This window comes from Ylistrum balloti, unplaced genomic scaffold (assembly GCF_031769215.1).
Source record: "Ylistrum balloti isolate Yb309-2 unplaced genomic scaffold, AGI_CSIRO_Ybal_v1 Utg370598, whole genome shotgun sequence".
In the NCBI taxonomy this organism is placed as follows: Eukaryota; Metazoa; Mollusca; class Bivalvia; order Pectinida; family Pectinidae; genus Ylistrum; species Ylistrum balloti.
Genome location: NW_026782370.1, coordinates 871762 through 891866, shown reverse-complemented (window position 1 = coordinate 891866; position 20105 = coordinate 871762). Strand labels below are relative to the sequence as shown.

General features: G+C 35.9%; 1 protein-coding gene across 1 annotated transcript in view; it reads left to right on the top strand.

Annotated features, from left to right (window-relative positions):
• Window positions 1-20105, top strand: part of LOC132556867 (CLIP-associating protein 1-A-like) — a 139624-nt gene that overhangs the window by 76403 nt on the left and 43116 nt on the right. Inside the window, exons 14-21 of the mRNA XM_060221308.1 lie at window positions 167-312; window positions 2075-2210; window positions 2766-2836; window positions 4165-4302; window positions 4590-4793; window positions 5416-5474; window positions 8264-8539; window positions 19339-19428. Of these exons, the coding sequence (XP_060077291.1) occupies window positions 167-312; window positions 2075-2210; window positions 2766-2836; window positions 4165-4302; window positions 4590-4793; window positions 5416-5474; window positions 8264-8539; window positions 19339-19428 (1120 nt within the window). The remainder of the gene's footprint in view (window positions 1-166; window positions 313-2074; window positions 2211-2765; window positions 2837-4164; window positions 4303-4589; window positions 4794-5415; window positions 5475-8263; window positions 8540-19338; window positions 19429-20105) is intronic.

The following is a 20105-nucleotide window of genomic DNA, read 5'->3' as shown; positions in this document are numbered from 1 at the left end:
TTGGTGATAAATCCTCCACATTTCTTGCTGTTCAGTGTCCTGTAATAAGCCCATTGTTGACTTTGTGTTGACTCCTTAGGCTTATTGCAGTATATCAGAAATGTGTGTTACTTATAATCTATGACAGTGTTATGTAATATTCTGTGGGTCTTTTTTTGTTTTATAGATGAAGACGTTGCGAGGCGTCATGATTGCAGGAGGTGCTCAACATGACGATTTCCTTTCTCAACTGAGGACTTTAGAACCTTGTATGTCTATGGCGGTCAAGGACCTTCGTTCACAGATTGTGAGAGAGGCCTGTGTCACTCTAGCGTAAGTTTGGCTCATACCTGTCACTTCAGTAAATCAGGGAAGCTCACTTTCACGTCCTTGTTTGAAATTTATGACAACACAATAAATGGTTTGGTCATGAATTTATGGGCTGTAAGATAACAATTTCTTATCTCTTAATAGTCTCCCCAATATTTTTAATTTTCCTATTTATTCTTAAGATAATTTAATTCAATAAATGTGTATTTATAGTGTATTTCCATGTTGATACTTAGATACTTAGATACAATAGATGTGTATTTATAGTGTATTTCCATGTTGATACTTAGATACAATAGATGTGTATTTATAGTGTATTTCCAGATACAATACAATATGTGTATTTATAGTGTATTTCCATGTTGATACTTAGATGATGTGTATACTTAGATACAATAGATGTGTATTTATAGTGTATTTCCATGTTGATACTTAGATACAATATATTTATAGTGTATTTCCATGTTGATACATGTGTATTTATGTGTATTTATAGTGTATTTCCATGTTGATACTTAGATACTTAGATACAATAGATGTGTATTTATATTTCCTATTGTATTTCCATGTTGTATTTATAGTGTATTTCCTATTGATACTTAGATACTTAGATAGATGTGTATTTATAGTGTATTTCCATGTTGATACTTAGATACTTAGATACAATAGATGTGTATTTATAGTGTATTTCCATGTTGATACTTAGATACAATAGATGTGTATTTATAGTGTATTTCCATGTTGATACTTAGATACAATAGATGTGTATTTATAGTGTATTTCCATGTTGATATAGATACAATAGATGTGTATTTATAGTGTATTTCCTATTGATACTTAGATACAATAGATGTGTATTTATAGTGTATTTCCATGTTGATACTTAGATACAATAGATGTGTATTTATAGTGTATTTCCTATTGATACTTAGATACTTAGATACAATAGATGTGTATTTATAGTGTATTTCCTATTGATACTTAGATACTTAGATACAATAGATGTGTATTAATAGTGTATTTCCTATTGATACTTAGATACATTTATAGTGTATTTCCATGTTGATACTTAGATACAATAGATGTGTATTTATAGTGTATTTCCTATTGATACTTAGATACAATAGATGTGTATTTATAGTGTATTTCCTATTGATACTTAGATACAATAGATGTGTATTTATAGTGTATTTCCTATTGATACTTAGAATTAGATACAATAGATGTGTATTTATAGTGTATTTCCTGTTGATACTTAGATACTTAGATACAATAGATGTGTATTTATAGTGTATTTCCATGTTGATACTTAGATAATTAGATACAATAGATGTGTATTTATAGTGTATTGATAATGCCGTAAATACATGCTTAGTTAAAAGCCAGTTCAGTGGAATTTGATTACAAAAATTTATCTTTCCTAGCCCTGGAATATATCCACTCCTTAACTTTCAGTTAGAATTTCTAGTTTGGTCGCTGGGCTTATTTTGGGTTAAATTTTGTGGTTTGATCATTATTTATTATGTATACATGTAGAGTAAATACATATTTATATCGTGATCATTCACTGCTATAGGAACATATACTTTGTTTATATATTGTGGGATTGTACCTTATTATACAAATTTCTCTCAAGGTACGTAGAGAATCACCTGTGTCTGCTAGCTGCTTTTGGAATGTATAGCTCTTCCCTACATTTTGGTTTTAAGTTTTTGAAATTTTGTTATGAAATGTACTAAAGGAGATTTTGTAATTTGTGTTGTAGATACCTGTCACAACAGCTTGGCAATAGATTTGATCACTTCACGGAGACGCAGCTGCCTAATCTCATAGCTCTCATCCCCAATAGTGCCAAGGTCATGGCGTCTTCAGGCATTATTTGTATCCGATTCATCATTCAGGTACACAGTGCTGCCAATACTTTCTTTGGTTAATGATATCAGCTCTTATTATCATAAGTTTTCAGTACAGAATTTATTTTCATATACTTCCCCTTCCCAAGGAAGTTTTTTCTCTGAAAGAAATGGTTTGATTTAAAGAATTTAGACATTATGGAGTCTGACTTCAATTTTCGTTAGATACACATTCAAAGAACAGTTGTGAAGACAATGGGCTGTCACAAAGTTATCATAATCTGATGTTGTTTGTAAATTTGGAAGTTATAGAAAAGATCAAGACATCTTTAAAAATCTATCAATAGTAATTGTACTGAAAGAGAAACATCCATACACATTAAACTGTAGAATGTTTACCTGAAGTTTCAGTTCACAAATCTGGATGTTTCTCATACTTTTATATGGCTGATACAGTATCAGGTAACATTGAAGTAACTTTGGGAAAGTTAGAAAAATCAGGATTAGAATTGATGTTGTCAGAAAAGAAAATCATGGAGGTATTTTATTAAGCACAATATTTATGATTATGTTGAATAACCCAGACTTTCTTCTCTCTTACAGTACACACATTCTTATAGGCTGATACCAATTATCACAGGGAACCTAACCTCCAAGTCTAATGTCATCCGCAGGTAAGTGGTCATGTGACTTTTTACCTGTAAGATTTGTCTTACTAAATCTGTTACCTGGGTATTATCCACAGGTAAGTGGTCATGTGACTTTTTACCTGTAAGATTTGTCTTACTAAATCTGTTACCTTGGTATTATCCACAGGTAAGTGGTCATGTGACTTTTTACCTGTATTACTACACATCTGTTACCTGGGTATTATCTTCAGGTAAGTGGATATGTGACCTTTAACCTGTAAGATTTGTCTTACTAAATCTGTTACCTAGGTATTATCCACAGGAAAGTGGACATGTTACCTTGTTACCTGTAAGATTTGTCTTAATAGGTCTGTTACCTGGGTATTATCTTCAGGTAAGTGGGCATGTGACCTTTTACCTGTAAGATTTGTCTTACTACCTCTTTTACTTGGGTATTATCTTCAGGTAAGTGGGCATGTGACCTTTTACCTGTAAGATTTGTCTTCCTAAATCTGTTACCTGGGTATTATCCGCAAGTAAGTGGTCATGTGACTTTTTACCTGTAAGATTTGTCTTGCTACATCTGTTACCTTGGTATTATCTGCAGGTAAGTGGTCATGTGACTTTTTACCTGTAAGATTTATCTTACTACATCTGTTACCTGGGTATTATCTTCAGGTAAGTGGATATGTGACCTTTTACCTGTAAGATTTGTCTTACTACCTTTTTTACCTGGGTATTATCTTCAGGTAAGTGGACATGTGACCTTTTACCTGTAAGATTTGTCTTACTACCTCTTTTACCTGGGTATTATCCACAGGTAAGTGGACGTGTGACCTTTTACCTGTAAGATTTGTCTTACTACCTCTTTTACCTGGGTATTATCCACAGGTAAGTGGACGTGTGACCTTTTACCTGTAAGATTTGTCTTACTACCTCTTTTACCTGGGTATTATCCACAGGTAAGTGGACATGTGACCTTTTACCTGTAAGATTTGTCTTACTACCTCTTTTACCTGGGTATTATCCACAGGTAAGTGGACATGTGACCTTTTACCTGTAAGATTTGTCTTACTACCTCTTTTACCTGGGTATTATCCACAGGTAAGTGGACATGTGACCTTTTACCTGTAAGATTTGTCTTACTACCTCTTTTACCTGGGTATTATCCACAGATAGATCAGCTCTTGATCTTGTTATCATTGATATTTTTCCATTGATACAGCTTTTGAAAATTAAATGAATAAAAGAATAAAATGTTTTCTTTAAAAATGACTTATTATTGCTTGAGTAAGTATCTGTTTTATCTGCCCTTTGATTTAGGAAACTCCTGTTAGTGGTGTGCTTTAAGAAAATCTGTATGTATTTTATAGGTTTTGTTGTGAGATTCTGAACCAGGTGCTGCATCACTGGCCAACACACGTCCTAGAGAAACACATAGCCAACCTACAGGATGCAATCAAACGGGGAATCAGTGATCCAGACAGTGACGCCAGGGCCTTTTCTCGCAAGTATGTATACCATGTTCACGGGCGTCAGATGATGGTCTCATTAGATCCCAAAACCAGAGATAGCTCCCATCTCTGTAGGACGAGTAATTTAATTCTGGCATGATATATCATTACAAGTGAAAGAATCTTGTATATACGACAAACATTTGGAAATAAAAATTGACACATCGTGATGTATCCAATTTTCTTTGAATAATAAAAGCATCATATCTGTAGACTATTCATCATACATGCATGACCTGATATTGATTGCTTGAGTCAACTTAAGTTTTCTCTTTCCTCCTCAGGGCTTTTTGGGGATTTGCGGAACATTTTAAGGATCAGGCTGATGCCCTTCTCAATGCCTTGGAGCCTGCCAAACAGAAGATGCTTCAAGGAGAACTGAGTGGTTCATCAAGTAATAACTCCTTAAACAGTGCAGAGGGGCTACGTATAAAATCTCGGCCACGATCAGCAAGTCAGGATCGTGGATTTGACTCCAGTACACTTGGGTAAGCAACAGACATATCTGGCCTATTGAAGTCCTGTCATATTACCCAGAAAACAATTCTCTTCACTCTTCAATCATAACAGCATATGGAGTTTTCATTATAATTAATTTTGTCTACGTACTAGCCTGAACTTCGCTAAATACAATTAAGTATGGACACAACATGTATCACATGACTAAATCACTTTCAGATATAGTCACATGACTCTCATAAGCAAAATGGCTGCCAATATAAAGATATTGATTGCCGATATGGGAATTTCCCGGAGTCTATTCTCTGATAGCTTGTCCAAAGTCATTTCTTGATTGACATTTGCTGAATAATGTATTGGATTAGTGTAGTCATTTATTCTGATATTGAAGAAAAAATGTCGGCTTTCTGTCCCAAAAACACCAATTGATTTCTCTAACTAAAATAGTTTGTTGGCTTATTACTGGACATTGATGTATCATATTTGTTGGCATTTCATCTGAGGCTGTTGGGATTGTTACCAAGCATGGGCATACCATAATCAGTATGTCTATACCCAGTACTTTCTTTATTAGATTGTTGAAAAATCACTGGAAAATTTTCTTTCAGTCAGAATTCCAAAATTATAAATTGTAAATGAATTCTTTTGTAGACGGATAGGAAAGAAAAAGCATTCCAGAGTCAGTTCAGCGCGTAGTGACACAGGAGCAGGTAAATACTATCTGACCATCCCCAGGCTAGTTCACAATATCACACGCTCACACATCTACAAAATCTACAAATACTTCTCTTCAGTCTCTGATCTTCACTAAGATTCATTTTGCTAATTGTTGGTGTCTTTGTTTGCACAGTAAATCACTTTTCCTGTCTTTTTAATTTCACTGTATTCTTTTAATTTCAAGCTTGAAATATTAATTTATAAGTAAATTTTCAATTAATTTACAATGATTGCGAAGGTTATGGTTAATTTTCTTTCCTAACCAACTGAAATATTGTTTATTTGCTATATATACCTGTTTTTTGTTGCCAATATTGTGACCCCCCTCGTGACCCTGTGACCCTGCCCTTGTTCATTCGTAATTTTTCTTTGTTCTGTGTTCCTCCCCCATACTTTATTTGAAACCGTTAAATCCCTGTTCATTGGTTTTCTTTCTTCATTTATTTTTCATTTATTTTTCTCTTTTTTTTATTTTGTGAAAAAATTTGAGCATGATTTAACTAACAGCATCAAGATTACTGTAAATGTGCTTTATTTTGTATGCTGGATTTCTAATGTGTATTATCAGTTGGCTGTGGCAGCACAAAAGTCTTCTGAAAGATTGCATTGATCCAATGGGTCCCTGAAATCAGTCAGATGTTTTTCTTTCTGAAGATGTGATTTTAACATTCTTGAAAAAGATACCTGTGCCAAACTGAGAAAGATTTACAGTTTTAAAAATCAATTTAGAAAAAGAGTATTATTTCTGGCTGAAAAAGAGAATCTGCCTTTACGCTGTGTACACCACTTGCATGAGGTGAAAAACAATCACAGGCTTTCGCAAAATTTACAGAGTCCAAAATCTCCATCATGTTATTCATGCCAATATTAAACAGTGCTAATTGATCTTAAGCTATAATCAGGAATTGTATGGCTAAAATGTACACCAGACTTATTAACACAGGATGTGAATCTGCAGACATACACAACTGATACCACTTATTGTCATGATATTTAATACCACATTTCATTTTATATCACATTTTCCTCAACCACATGACCTTCACAGGAAATGTTCTTGTGATTCCCTGCTGTTTATTATGTAGAAATCAATAATGAAGAATTGAAAGGACACAAAATATTTATCTCTAATGTAATTTTTGTGTGATTGACAAATTGATTTGTTTTGTATAAATTATGTGTAGCTATACATCATAAAATGGTCATGAGTGAATTGCTGCTCAATTTACTTTTGGTTCCTGGATGGAGTGGTGGCATGTTTGAATCATTAACACAATTTATATATCATGTAAGGTTCTTGATGTTAGATACTAGATGGTGTGGGGATATGATATTCAAATTACATTGTAGTTTAAGTTTACCAAAGCATGACATTTAGAATTTAAAGTTGTTTGTTAGATAGTGGAAGAATTCATGGTTAAACAAGCAGTACTATTATAATCCTGAACAATATGAAGGGGTGACCAAGGTACAAAAATATTGGTTTTTACAAATATCAACTTACTAATTGGATTTGTGCATGATACAGATTTATGCCGATTTTATGGGGTTGCTTATTTTGTACATGAAATTTGTCTGTCAAGGTTATATATCCAGTGGCAGACTACTATCACATACCTACATATTATACAGCGTGCACTGCTTGTGTGAGAGATTGGTAAGCAACTGCTGGGCAAATAACTAAACTTTTTAGCTTCTCTGAAAGTGGAACATAACAGGTTTTACTTTGGTGTTGGAACGTATGTATGATAAAATCACATATTAAACTCTATTGCCAGAGGAATATTAGGTGACTGTTTGGATGTGGTAGATATACCGGTCTTCAGAGAATTCTGAAACAAAACAACTCCAGGGTGATGGATTCAAACCTCTTGACTTACAAAGAAGCATGATTCTTTTAACTTGATTTCAAATGTGAAAATGCTGGTTTGCATATAGCAAATGGCTTGTTAGTTGAAAGAGTGATAACGATGAGTAGAATGATTGGTTTTGTTGGAATGCACAATTTTTTGCCAGCATGTTTTTTTTTTCTTTATACGATCACTTTTTCCTTTTCATTTCTCATATCACATCCAGACATGGATGTTGAAGGGGAACATGAACCAACTGTGGAAGGTAAGAGAAAGTGGTGGTTGGGTCACATGACCAGTCAGTAATGTGACTATCATGTGACCTGCATGTACTCACTGACCATGTAAACATCTCTACTACACTGTTGCTGCTGTGCTTATGTTTTAGCTGGTATAGAAGTTTGATGCTTTGTTTTATATTTTTCTTTAATCATCAACTCTGTTTGCTTTGAGTTTGCAGTTCTTATCTAAACTGTTCTGTACATAAAGCTGTTTCAACTGTTTAAAGGGAGATAACTCAACTTACCATAGCATAGAGCAAAACCAATTTCAATATTTTATTTCTTTTTGTTTGGAAACAAATCTTGTTGAAACAGTTTACTATATACTGATTGCATACTACTATATATATCATATAAATATATATAAACGCTGTATGTATAAGTATATATGACCTATAGCGAGGTACTAACACTCTCTGTTAGTGTCTTTATTATTTTTGTCACTTCCTTGTTTTTCGTAACGTTTTACTTTTTTTTGTCTTGATTTTTACACGTTGCCTTTCCTCATTCTCCCTGTTCCTCCTTTGCCCAACAAGTAGTTGTTACTGCCCAACCCTTACACCTGTATCCCTGTCTCCCCATCCTTATCACACCCATCCCACCCACCCAGTATTCCAGTCTGCTTCTTCATCTGACACACTACTGTTCCAGCTGACCTTGATACTCCTATACGCAGTAGCAGTAAGTCATCCAATACACCCAAGGACAGAATCGTGAGGTCAAGCAGTGCAGTTGACCTGGCCAATGGACGCACAAGTCCAAGTCCGTATGGACGGACATCTCCAAGTCCATATGGGCGCACGAGTCCAGGCCCATATTCAATTGCAGCCACAAGTTCAGGATATTCAACGTACACACCGCGGCGTCGCACGCCAGCACAAGTTGCGGCTCTGTCACGGATGACAGCCGGTGCCACAACTTCACTTCGTAAGCCATGTTTTACCCTGTACACAAGTAGAATGCTTGACTACTAGTTTCTAGTACATTTGAAGGAGTGGTTCTATAGTCTGTGGTAAGGGTTACAGTCATTGGTAAGGAAAGGTTTGGTGGAAGGGTCGTTTCATTGCAGGAGGTTGTATATTTCATTGATTTGTTTTCAGACACACGAGATATAGGAAGAACAGCATTATGTAAGGTGAAACGAGATATAGGAAGAACAGCATTATGTAAGGTGAAACGAGATATAGGAAGAACAGCATTATGTAAGGTGAAACGAGATATAGGAAGAACAGCATTATGTAAGGTGAAAGTGTTGTAGATCAGTGGAAACAGTTAGGTATTAGGAAGATGTATCGTCAAGTTTGTCTGTGATAAAGGAATACAAACGAATGATGTACTGTGCCATGCTCCTGTTGTAGATCAGTAGGGACAGTTAGGTATTAGTATGATGTACTGTGCCATGCTCCTGTTGTAGATCAGTAGGAACAGTTAGGTGTCAGTATGATGTACTGTGCCATGCTCCTGTTGTAGATCAGTAGGGACAGTTAGGTGTTAGTATGATGTACTGTGCCATGCTCCTGTTGTAGATCAGTAGGGACAGTTAGGTGTTAGTATGGTGTACTGTGCCATGCTCCTGTTGTATGGTGTACTGTGCCATGCTCCTGTTGTAGATCAGGGGACAGTTAGGTGTTAGTATGGTGTACTGTGCCATGCTCCTGTTGTAGATCAGTAGGGACAGTTAGGTATTAGTATGGTGTACTGTGCCATGCTCCTGTTGTAGATCAGTAGGGACAGTTAGGTATTAGTATGGTGTACTGTGCCATGCTCCTGTTGTAGATCAGTAGGAACTGTTAGGTATTAGTATGGTGTACTGTGCCATGCTCCTGTTGTAGATCAGTAGGAACTGTTAGGTGTTAGTATGGTGTACTGTGCCATGCTCCTGTTGTAGATCAGTAGGAACTGTTAGGTGTTAGTATGGTGTACTGTGCCATGCTCCTGTTGTAGATCAGTAGGGACAGTTAGGTGTTAGTATGATGTACTGTGCCATGCTCCTGTTGTAGATCAGTAGGGACAGTTAGGTATTAGTATGGTGTACTGTGCCATGCTCCTGTTGTAGATCAGTAGGGACAGTTAGGTGTTCGTATGATGTACTGTGCCATGCTCCTGTTGTAGATCAGTAGGGACAGTTAGGTATTAGTATGATGTACTGTGCCATGCTCCTGTTGTAGATCAGTAGGGACAGTTAGGTGTTAGGATGATGTATATTCTAATTTGTGTGAGGGATCAGAAACATACAACATACTGCTCTACCTCCTCTTCAGTTTATATGGTAATGTTCATAGTTGATACTTTTGTGTATCTCATGTGTACCTATATTTACCATCACAGTATCAGTGTATGACATGTATATGTAGATATATACTCTATCTGATGTATACATAATTCCTGTAATACTTATTAATATATTAATTATTGTGATATATTTCTGTAAGATTTATAAGTACACTCTGTGATTCACCGTTTTGACTCACAGCCAGGTAATAAGACAAAATGAAATTGTATTAGAGATATAGAAGAAAGTTTCCGATTACTGTCCCCTTAAGGGGAGCTTGTTTTGTCTCTGTTAGGGATCACAAGGGTTCCTATATGCACAGGTAGCATTAATACCAGTTACAGGTACAATTAATAGCTTGGCACAATGGAATAGTGGAGAGATGACTCAAACAGGTATGCAGACACAATCTCCTATATATTTATGTATTGTATGTCGGCAGTGTCAGTTTTCGTATCATAACGGAAGTATTTTATACAGGGGAGATAAAGAGCAGAAGAGCTTGTGTTGATTTGACCATAGATATGTATCTACTGTAAATAAAACTGAATGAGAGATTTATAGAAATGAAATTTTCCATGGGTATAGTATTACACTGGACTAGGTACTAGTAGGAATATTTTACCGGGGAAATCTTGTAAACAGATGTTTGAATTACACTATAAAACTCAACATCCTTATAAGCCCCAGGGGTTGGTAGAAAAATTAGTTGCAACAAAATATGATTATTAAGACTTTTTACCATGAATAGTGAAGGAAGGGATATCTGTTATAGGTTTATGATCTACAAGGATATAGTTCTACAGTAAAATTATTTTTCCTTCTTAAATGTTGTTGAAGACTCCCTGAAGTTCTATCTCTGCTTCTTCACACAGACATATGTATTACACTGTCCAGTTAGAAAGGTCTTCAAGGAGATTTTTTCCTTGGGGCAATGACCAGTGATAGGGCATTTACTGGGACAGATTCGGTACATTTATAAATAGCCTGGAGTTTGTCAGACATCAGTTGGTAGCTGTTGTGTGAAGAGATCAGGTATATTCATTCATTGTATGCTTACCTGATGTAGATATTGCCGTTATCAATTACTGTACTCTGCGACTGGTTCAGCGGATTAGTAGCTTTTTACTGTGTCAATATTTGACAGGGACAAACATTGACACTTCATTTGTGATCAATTCAGGCTATTTGGTAGTCATGTGTGTAATTGTGTCAATTTTGATACTTTGGTGAGCATTCTGTAAAATCTGAAAATGAGAACTAAAACATCAAACCATCGAAGTTCTAGTTAAACATCAAACCATCGAAGTTCTAGTTAAACATCAAGGCATCAAGGATAAGGAAAATCACATCAAAAAATTAAAAGCAATATGAGGTATTAAGAATTTTCTTTGTCAGGTCGTATGATGTCAGAAGGATGGGACGGATATGAAATGGTTTTCCCTTGTAGGACACAGATACGATTATTGGGGAGGAAAGCTCTTTAATCACACAGATCCATGTAATCAGTTACAATGATTGGTTTTAATGGTTCTGTGTAGTTATTGGTCAATTTTCTTAACATTGGAACTCATATTGAATATTGGAGAACATGCAGCTAGGATATAAAATAGAGGTCAGACAGGGAGAATTTCTCTGTAGTAAATATGTTTTAAAGCAGGGTGGATTTATCTTTAATGATTGATCAAAAGAATAGGGGATTTATCGATCAGTGGCTAGTTCCAGAAGTAAAAACATTTGTGTTAAAGCTAGCAAGATCTTTATTGTGTTGTTTATTGTGTAAAGCCAGATAGCTGTAACAAAGTTGCAGACCTATAAACATCGTTTATATTTCCTATTACCGGGTAACTGAAGGCTAGTTGGAACAAGGGTAGGGGATGTTTATTGGAATAAAGTTATACATTTTGTTATTATCCGATACTTTTGCCCTATCGAAATGTTTACTTACAACTGAGTGAAGCAACACTGTTTGTGTATTACAAAATATAATCAATTTCTACAGAATATTGAATTTCAGAGATAATCACATTAAATGTTGTTTTATGTCTGTTGATAGTAACAGTATCCGATTCAGCAGTTGAATTGTACGACAATGTGTTGATTTGAAATTTGCAGGAATTTTTATTGATTTAGTTTTTTATGTATCAGCTGAGCATGAGTCGAGGTTCTTCCACTATTGGTCTTTGAAATTTAGTATTGAATGTTAAAAGCAAACAGAATGTTGTTAAAAGTAGTTTAATATTCACTGCAACTGTTTCTTTATAAATGGGAGTTGAATTTAGTTAACATATGGAAAATATGTATTATTGGAAATATTGAAATTGATCGTTCTTACCTTACTTTGGAATGTACATTTACATTTGGGGGGTGGGGGGAGGGGGAATATTGATAATTAACAATTTCTTTATTTTAAGAAGTGTTTCTGATTACTGATATTTACCAGTTTTTCCAAATAATAGCGAGGAAGGTTGTCCTAGATCTTCAATGTAAGGATACCAAAACAACCACCAGCAACCTGGGGGTGGGGCGTGTTAAAATAGGATGGCAAGGGCTGGGATTAAGCAAAACAACCATCAATAACCTGGATGTCTGGGTGTAGGGGGGGAAGGGAGTGTTAAAATAGGGTGGCAAGGGATGAGATTAACCAAAACAACCACCAATAACCTGGGTGTAGGGGGGGGGGGTGTTAAAATAGGGTGACAAGGGATGAGATTAACCAAAACAACTACCAATAACCTGGATGTCTGGGTGTAGGTGGGGGGAAGGGGGTGTTAAAATAGAATGGCAAGGGATGGGATTATGATAGGATTGTAAGTCCAGGGATCCTCACATAACCCTCTGATTCAATATAAAGGGGTGAGCTTTTTACCAGACAATGGCTGAGGTGGATAAATACAGGGTATTAACAGTTTGAAGTCAGACTGAGAATAAAAACACTTCCATGATACTCCCACCATTTTCTATGAGAATGACATTAAAGAGGTTTGGCAGTATAAGGAGGGAGAAATATAAAGAAAACATCACAAGTTGACAGATAGATATCCTTGTTTATACTGTATACATGGTAAATAAAATATTGAAGTCTAGGAAAGGTCTAGCTGTATATAATCTATACTCCAGGTAACAATTCTTAGAGTGACACTGGGTAGTGTTGTAGGCCAGACTGCTGACGAACCATTACTGGTGTTTATGTAGGCACCTAAGTTGGGACTGATATCCCCCACTGACTGTCACTTACTTTCAGCCTACCTGTCTAGGGCTTGACCTTTGACAGCCCTTCAGACAGGTAACACCTTACTTAAGATGTTTGTGAGGTAAAATCCAGGTGTAAATTGTAGGGTCTTTAGAGAAATAGATGGACCATGATACAACCCCGAAATGTTACTTAAACTGAATAAGCTGAATCAGGCCAATCATGTATAATATGTTATACTGAGTCCAGGCTTTTAGACTGATAAAAGTAAGGAAAGAAGTACAATCTTCTAGTAGAATGAATCGCTCAAATTTTGTTTTGTTACAACATTGATCCATTACCTTATTTCAGCAGTGACAGGATTTCCTTATATGGTGGTCAAGGTTCAAATGGTGATTGTTTATTTTTCAATAACAACAGAAGTCAAAGACCTTGTTGAGATCGGCTTTGAAGGGATTGCTGATCCTAATGATAGGGAGACTTGTTTTGTCCAGGTGGTTTAATAAAGCTCGGACAATACAACAAGGCACCTGCAAGGCCAGAGAGTTTACCTAGAGCTGATGAATGGAACACATTATCAAGTCTGACTGGTATTAGAAAGTTGTACGGATTTACTTGTATTGTTAACATAATATTTTCATCTAATACACTAGAGGTGAACAAAGAACAGCCACATGCTAGTTATTCAATATTCACAATTTTCTATGTGTACTTGAATCTTTAATCCCAATTCATACTGTACGCAGGTTAATCACACGCATTTATGGTAGATGTCCTTCTGTTGCTCATAGATTTATCTGGAAAATAAATTTGCAAGAAAAAAAACAACCTTTTAAAACAAAATTTTATGGACTGTTGTAGTCCATTAACACCAAGGCTATATATATGACTTAGACGATATTGTATTGATCAGTTTCAGTCTAAATTTGTACACAGGTTGCTTGGGAATATTTCAAAAACATAGGACATCGACCGTAGTTACATGTTACAAATCAGGGATAAAGGTATTTTGTTGGCAGTGTAACAGTACCGTTATTTACATCCTAATGCTCTGACCAGAACTTGCCATATCAGTGTTAAGAGGATTTCAGGGATATGCTGACTAAATCAGGTTTCTTAACATGTATAAAAAGGCTTATACTGAAACAAGTGCTGAAGGAATGAAAGTTGCTTTGGATTATCATAATTATATAAATATCTACCTCGATGCTTTTATCTTCATCAAAAAGTCTTTAAACTATAGTAAAGATGGAGTCTCTAGTTTATGAAGCTTTAACAGGCTGAAAGGTAAATGGCTGTGTGATATGAACGGTGACTGACGGCTGGAGATCAGGTATGACCAATTGAAGGTATAATTATATACCTGTGTATGTTATGGAACCTGATATTTACAGTATATAAGGAGACCTTTGATTTGGTGCAAAGGTGAAAATTATCAAACCACTGTATCTATATGATATATATATGATATATTTGGAATCCTTGGGTGAAGATGTTTTCGTATGTCAAACTCCCATAGACGTATAGCAAGTATTGTTGGTACCCAGGTACTGGTCATCATCACATTCAACGACTACCAGTAGTTGACCTCCAACCTCTGATGTCACCTATCCTTAACATGTTGTAAACACAGCAGGAAGAATTTGTGGAGACTGTTTGTTTTAGAATTAGGAGAAGATTTCACTGGAATTCCTTGTGCTTCGTGTTGTAAGATAACTCGACCTTTGACCTGTGAAAAAAGTGACAACTGAAATTTCTGGCTGCCATATATGGTAAAACTCAATCAATTACATTTGTAACGAGATGAATATGGATTTGCTGTTTGTATCAGTGAACTAACATTTCTGTGGATTTTATCATTTTCTGTTATGATTTTAACAGCTACAATCAGACCCCTCCACAACTACCGGCAAGGTGGACATTTCTGATTGTGTAAAGATATTATCTCTCACTCCGGACACACTGACTATGGTCTGACCACAGGTATTGTGAATGGACAAGGTATTTAGGAATCATTTGTGATGACTTTGTGATAATGTAAGGGAGTGTTTTATGGAAGATAACCTGAGATGGTAACAGGACAGACACTTCTATACTGATGTTTGGTGGTCTATTGAGTGTAAAAACATAGCATCTATTGGAGGTTTACTTTAAACGTTAGTTGTTTTGTAATACTGTAGTGGAATGATAGAGACTAAGGTTGATACTGTCTGTGCTATTGTATTGTCCACACTCACTTAGTCAACACTGTCACACTGATATTAACATTATTACTGCAGAAGGTCGTGGTACCTAACTGTGATGTCAGCTTGTTTATCACAAATGGGCTACCTGTATAACTGAACACATTACATAGAGATCACCTCTGTGGTCCATTCAACTGTGACATGTCTTGACCATTGGTCAATTGACCAGAAGATCTATATATACTGATCAAGTGTTGGTCACAGATTCAGCATATTGAATATATATACACTCAGAAATACAATGCAATGGGGCATGGACTAACTGACCACTAACTGACCACTAAAGCAGCAAAGCTGGAGGCATGTTTAGCAGTTTCCCCAGTCGTGTCCAGTGTTCTTATGAAGAAGCCTGGTAGGATAGTACACTGACCAGTTGTTTATAGCCAATTGGATGCACATAAACAGGTGCATTAGAATAAACCACTTACCTGTAATTAATACTTACCTGATACAGGTAAAAGACATGTCAGCTGTTCTGATGTCGGTGATATTCTGACAGGTTTATTGTTCGCTGGTCACCTTGAGTCACCACCTGACGAGGCGGTCAGATGAGGATAGATCTGACCAGCTAGTATCTTGTGCTCAAACATCTGTTAGTCTGTACAACTTACTTCAAGCATCCCATTGTTTCCCAGGACTGGACGTAAATTAGTCTGGACACCCTATCAGAGCGGCCATCCATCAGCTTCTGTAGGATAGAAATGACCTTGAGATTCAGAAGTCACCTGAGAAATATTTGTGTTTGGAAGTCTTACCTGGAAGTGTTCTGTGATATGGTTGGATTCTCTGTTACAACTTCGTCACTTCTCCAGTGATGGCCTATATATAGCTTATACATACATGGTCATAGTGTCTTATGTTAGATGTTTGGAGTAATACATCAAATTATTGTTAGATTCACTTTTTTTTTAAATGGATATATGTGAAAAATTAATTTTATGATGGATTTTAATTTCATTATTTAATCAAAACATCAGTGTCGCAATTTTTTTTTTCAGTCATGTCAAATAGGATTTACAGCTGTCAAAGATTGTCTTTCACAAAAGACCATGTCATACAGTCATTATGTTGTGCATACAGAAGTCTTCTTACATGGTATAAGTAAATGTACTTTACAATTTATAAGTATCTGTTAAAAATTTAAAATAGAAGCGTTTGACACCAATCAGGACTGAGCAGAGATTGAAGTGTGGAATATGAAATTTTCAGTAGTATTAAGAAATGGTTTGGGCAGTTAAGATATCAGTGTAATTCAAATTCAGGATCAGTAATTACAGAAGATGTTATGCACTCCAACTTCAGTCAACAAAGCTAGTGTAACTAGTGTTGTGTCCTGTTGAAAAAACCTGTAAACTTAAGGGATTTGGATTTTAACATGCTGTGATCAGCACAGCTTAGGAGGGTGTCTTTTCATCTGCATTAAAACGTGTACAGTGATCTAGGATTATCTCTGTCTGACTAGGTGAATACTGTCTGTAGGCAGTTGTAACTAAAACAGATTAGAAGACATGACTGTTCTATTGGAATGTTTATAAAAGAACAATTGTGGTTCAAAGATCCAGTGTTCAGTACATTTGTTCAACTGTTCCATGGAGTCAGCAGGGTCACAGATGTACGTGGTCATTTCTGTCCTTCTTGGAGTGGCACCAGTGCTGGCCTAGTGCTGTGTTCAGGATGTGAGTACAGCTCACAGTGTGAAACCTCATGCTCACTTGTTGTGAATTGGTTACTGGAAATCATTTACAGTTGAAGGATGGTATATGTTCTGATACAGTAGAATGTAATGTGTGATGGACTGTTAATACCTTGGGATATACCTGTTGTCAGTCACTGTATTTCTCATAACATATAGCCTTTCCAAGAAATCTTTGTGATACCAGAACAATACATAGCATTCTCATATCTGTAAAGGATTTACCTACCAACAGAGAACCTGTAACTATTTTCTGTGTTATTTCTGATATATTTTAAACTTCTGCCATTGTTTTTTTCCAAATGAGATTTAGTCAGGTGAGAACATTAAAAACGGAACTCTATTTACATATTGATTTGAGGGATCCATGTTTACCAGTTTGCCTGGTGAAGTTGTAATGGTCAGTTGATCCTAGGACTACACAGACACAGCATTATGGTCAGTTGATCCTGGGACTACACAGACACAGTGTTATAGTCAGTTGATCCTGGGACTACACAGACACAGTGTTATGGTCAGTTGATCCTGGGACTACACAGACACAGTGTTATAGTCAGTTGATCCTGGGACTACACGGACACAGTGTTATGGTCAGTTGATCCTGGGACTACACAGACACAGTGTTATGGTCAGTTGATCCTGGGACTACACAGACACAGTGTTATAGTCAGTTGATCCTGGGACTACACAGACACAGTGTTATAGTCAGTTGATCCTGGGACTACACAGACACAGTGTTATGGTCAGTTGATCCTGGGACTACACAGACACAGTGTTATGGTCAGTTGATCCTGGGACTACACAGACACAGTGTTATGGTTGGTGTGTTTCTGCCACCATACATGAACAACTGGTGGACTGTTTGATTCAATACATATAGATTTCATTATGTTGATGAATGGTGTTTTACGGGTGGGGAAAAAGTTTCAAAATAACCACACGATTGGAAACAAGAATCGTCGTGTTCATTTTGCAATATTTCCCTATGTGATGGAAATTCCTGGTAGGGGTGATGAGAATGACAATTACAATGACGAGGAGGAGGAAGATGATGGCTGGGACACTGAAGAAGAAATAATGAAATTAGAGGAAAATAATAATTATGATTATGGTAATTAGTTTATAACATTTTGATTGAATAAATCTGGCCAGTCGATGATAAAGATTTTGACCCAGTCAAAACTGAAGCTGTTTTTAGGTACAGATATAAATGGTACTACCATGCAGGTTAAAAACGACAGAGAAGAGTTCCACTTTTTCATGGTATCCTTTGATTTGTATTGTAATATTCTGACGGTGTGTTATAACTTTGGCGTAGAGTTACTTCCCTTTGGTAATGATTCTGTCATTATCCTGAACAACAATGATATGGAAGTTTGAGTCATCAGAGACTTTTTATTAAATAGATATATAGAAAATCAGACTCAGAGAATGTGATTTTACTGCCAGGATGTCGGTTATATATAACACTAGTTTTAACTTGCTGGCGTTTTACAACTTACTACACTAAATTATATATATATTATATAAAGTGTTAATATTAAAAAGTATACAGTAAAGATCATCTATAGAGTATTTGGTTAGTGCTTAACAACTTTCCATAATAACTTATAATTATAATAAATTAATGGGTATTAACTGGTGTTAATGGTTTAATGGTAAAAACATCACTGATGATATTTACCAAATTTAACATGAGCTTATTATAGGGCACCTGTATCATAGATTATATTCTTTATATAGAAACAGGCATAAGTCTGTTAATGTCTGGATTGTAATGGATCTGTCTGTTATTGATAAACTGGATACAGAAGACGAGTATATCACTGTAGACATAAACAATGTTAATTTAAAATATGGCTCTGATATATGAGTGTTTCTAGGGTAACTACAAAACAGTTGGGAGATGTTAAGCGTTACAGTGGCTAGTTTTATAAATTTATGAAAGAAGAAAGTTGACTTAGTTTGATAGCTACTATGTTTGTAGTGGAGTTTGGTTTATTAAGATACTACTGTTCATTGCTATATTTCTTCGAACAGTTAGAAACTTGCTGTTTGATTTTTTGATACAAAGAAACATTTGCTATGATTTGACTTAAATTCTTGTTTACATAGAAATATTCCTAAGATGAGAGATATTTTTCAGAACAATGGCACTGTCATGTCATTTGATTTTGTAAATCACAATCATGCTGTCCTGTTTAAACCTACCATAGTGCCTTTGTTCCCAAGAAAACAAAGCCTCTGCTTGTCCTGATTAGTTGTGCTGCATACTTTTCTTGTCTGTGACATCATTTCTGGCAATGCTTGATTTTATTACAGCGCGACAGAAAAGCTCTGCTTCAAGTGTGTTATCTCCTCCTGAACGAAGCCGACCCCGTGGACGAACCACAACCTCCTCACAATCTCAACGTAAGTATCCCCCCAGGGCTCTGTCCCCTGGGGTGGGGACCTTGGTCCAGAGGCTTGATCGAATTTTGAAGGATTGAAACATGAAATATTCGTTGCGCATGCAATTTAATAAACAGACTGATTTGATGTTGTATTAGTGAATTTTCTTTGTCATTTTGACCTTTACATGATGCATGGTGTGACCTTGACCGGTTATACTAGTATCACATCTTCTCTGAGAATGGAACATGCTACACATTAGTGTGTGAATATGTGTATAGAATATTTACACTTGTTTTTGTCTATTTTATTGTCTTACTTGTATCAATCATCATTATTGGAAGATATGTCACCAATATGATTGGAAACTTGAACACACTGAAGTCTCAGCACAATTCCTTTGTTCTTTTGTAAACTGATTAGTATTTTCATCATCACAGTGAACCTTCCTCACCATTGGACACCATTTCTGTCAAACTCCATCCCAGAGAGTGTTTACATCACTAAGCAAAACTTGTGTCCACATGTACCCACCCTTTGTACATCTTGATTGTTTTACTTTCTTCCATGTCCCTCCCAATTATCAGACCTTAAATTTCTGTAATCTTCTTTCTCTCTATGCATGATCATGTGTTTTCCCTTTTATTCAATATTTAACTTTGTGTAGTGTATACCTAAAGTGAAAGTGAAATATATAT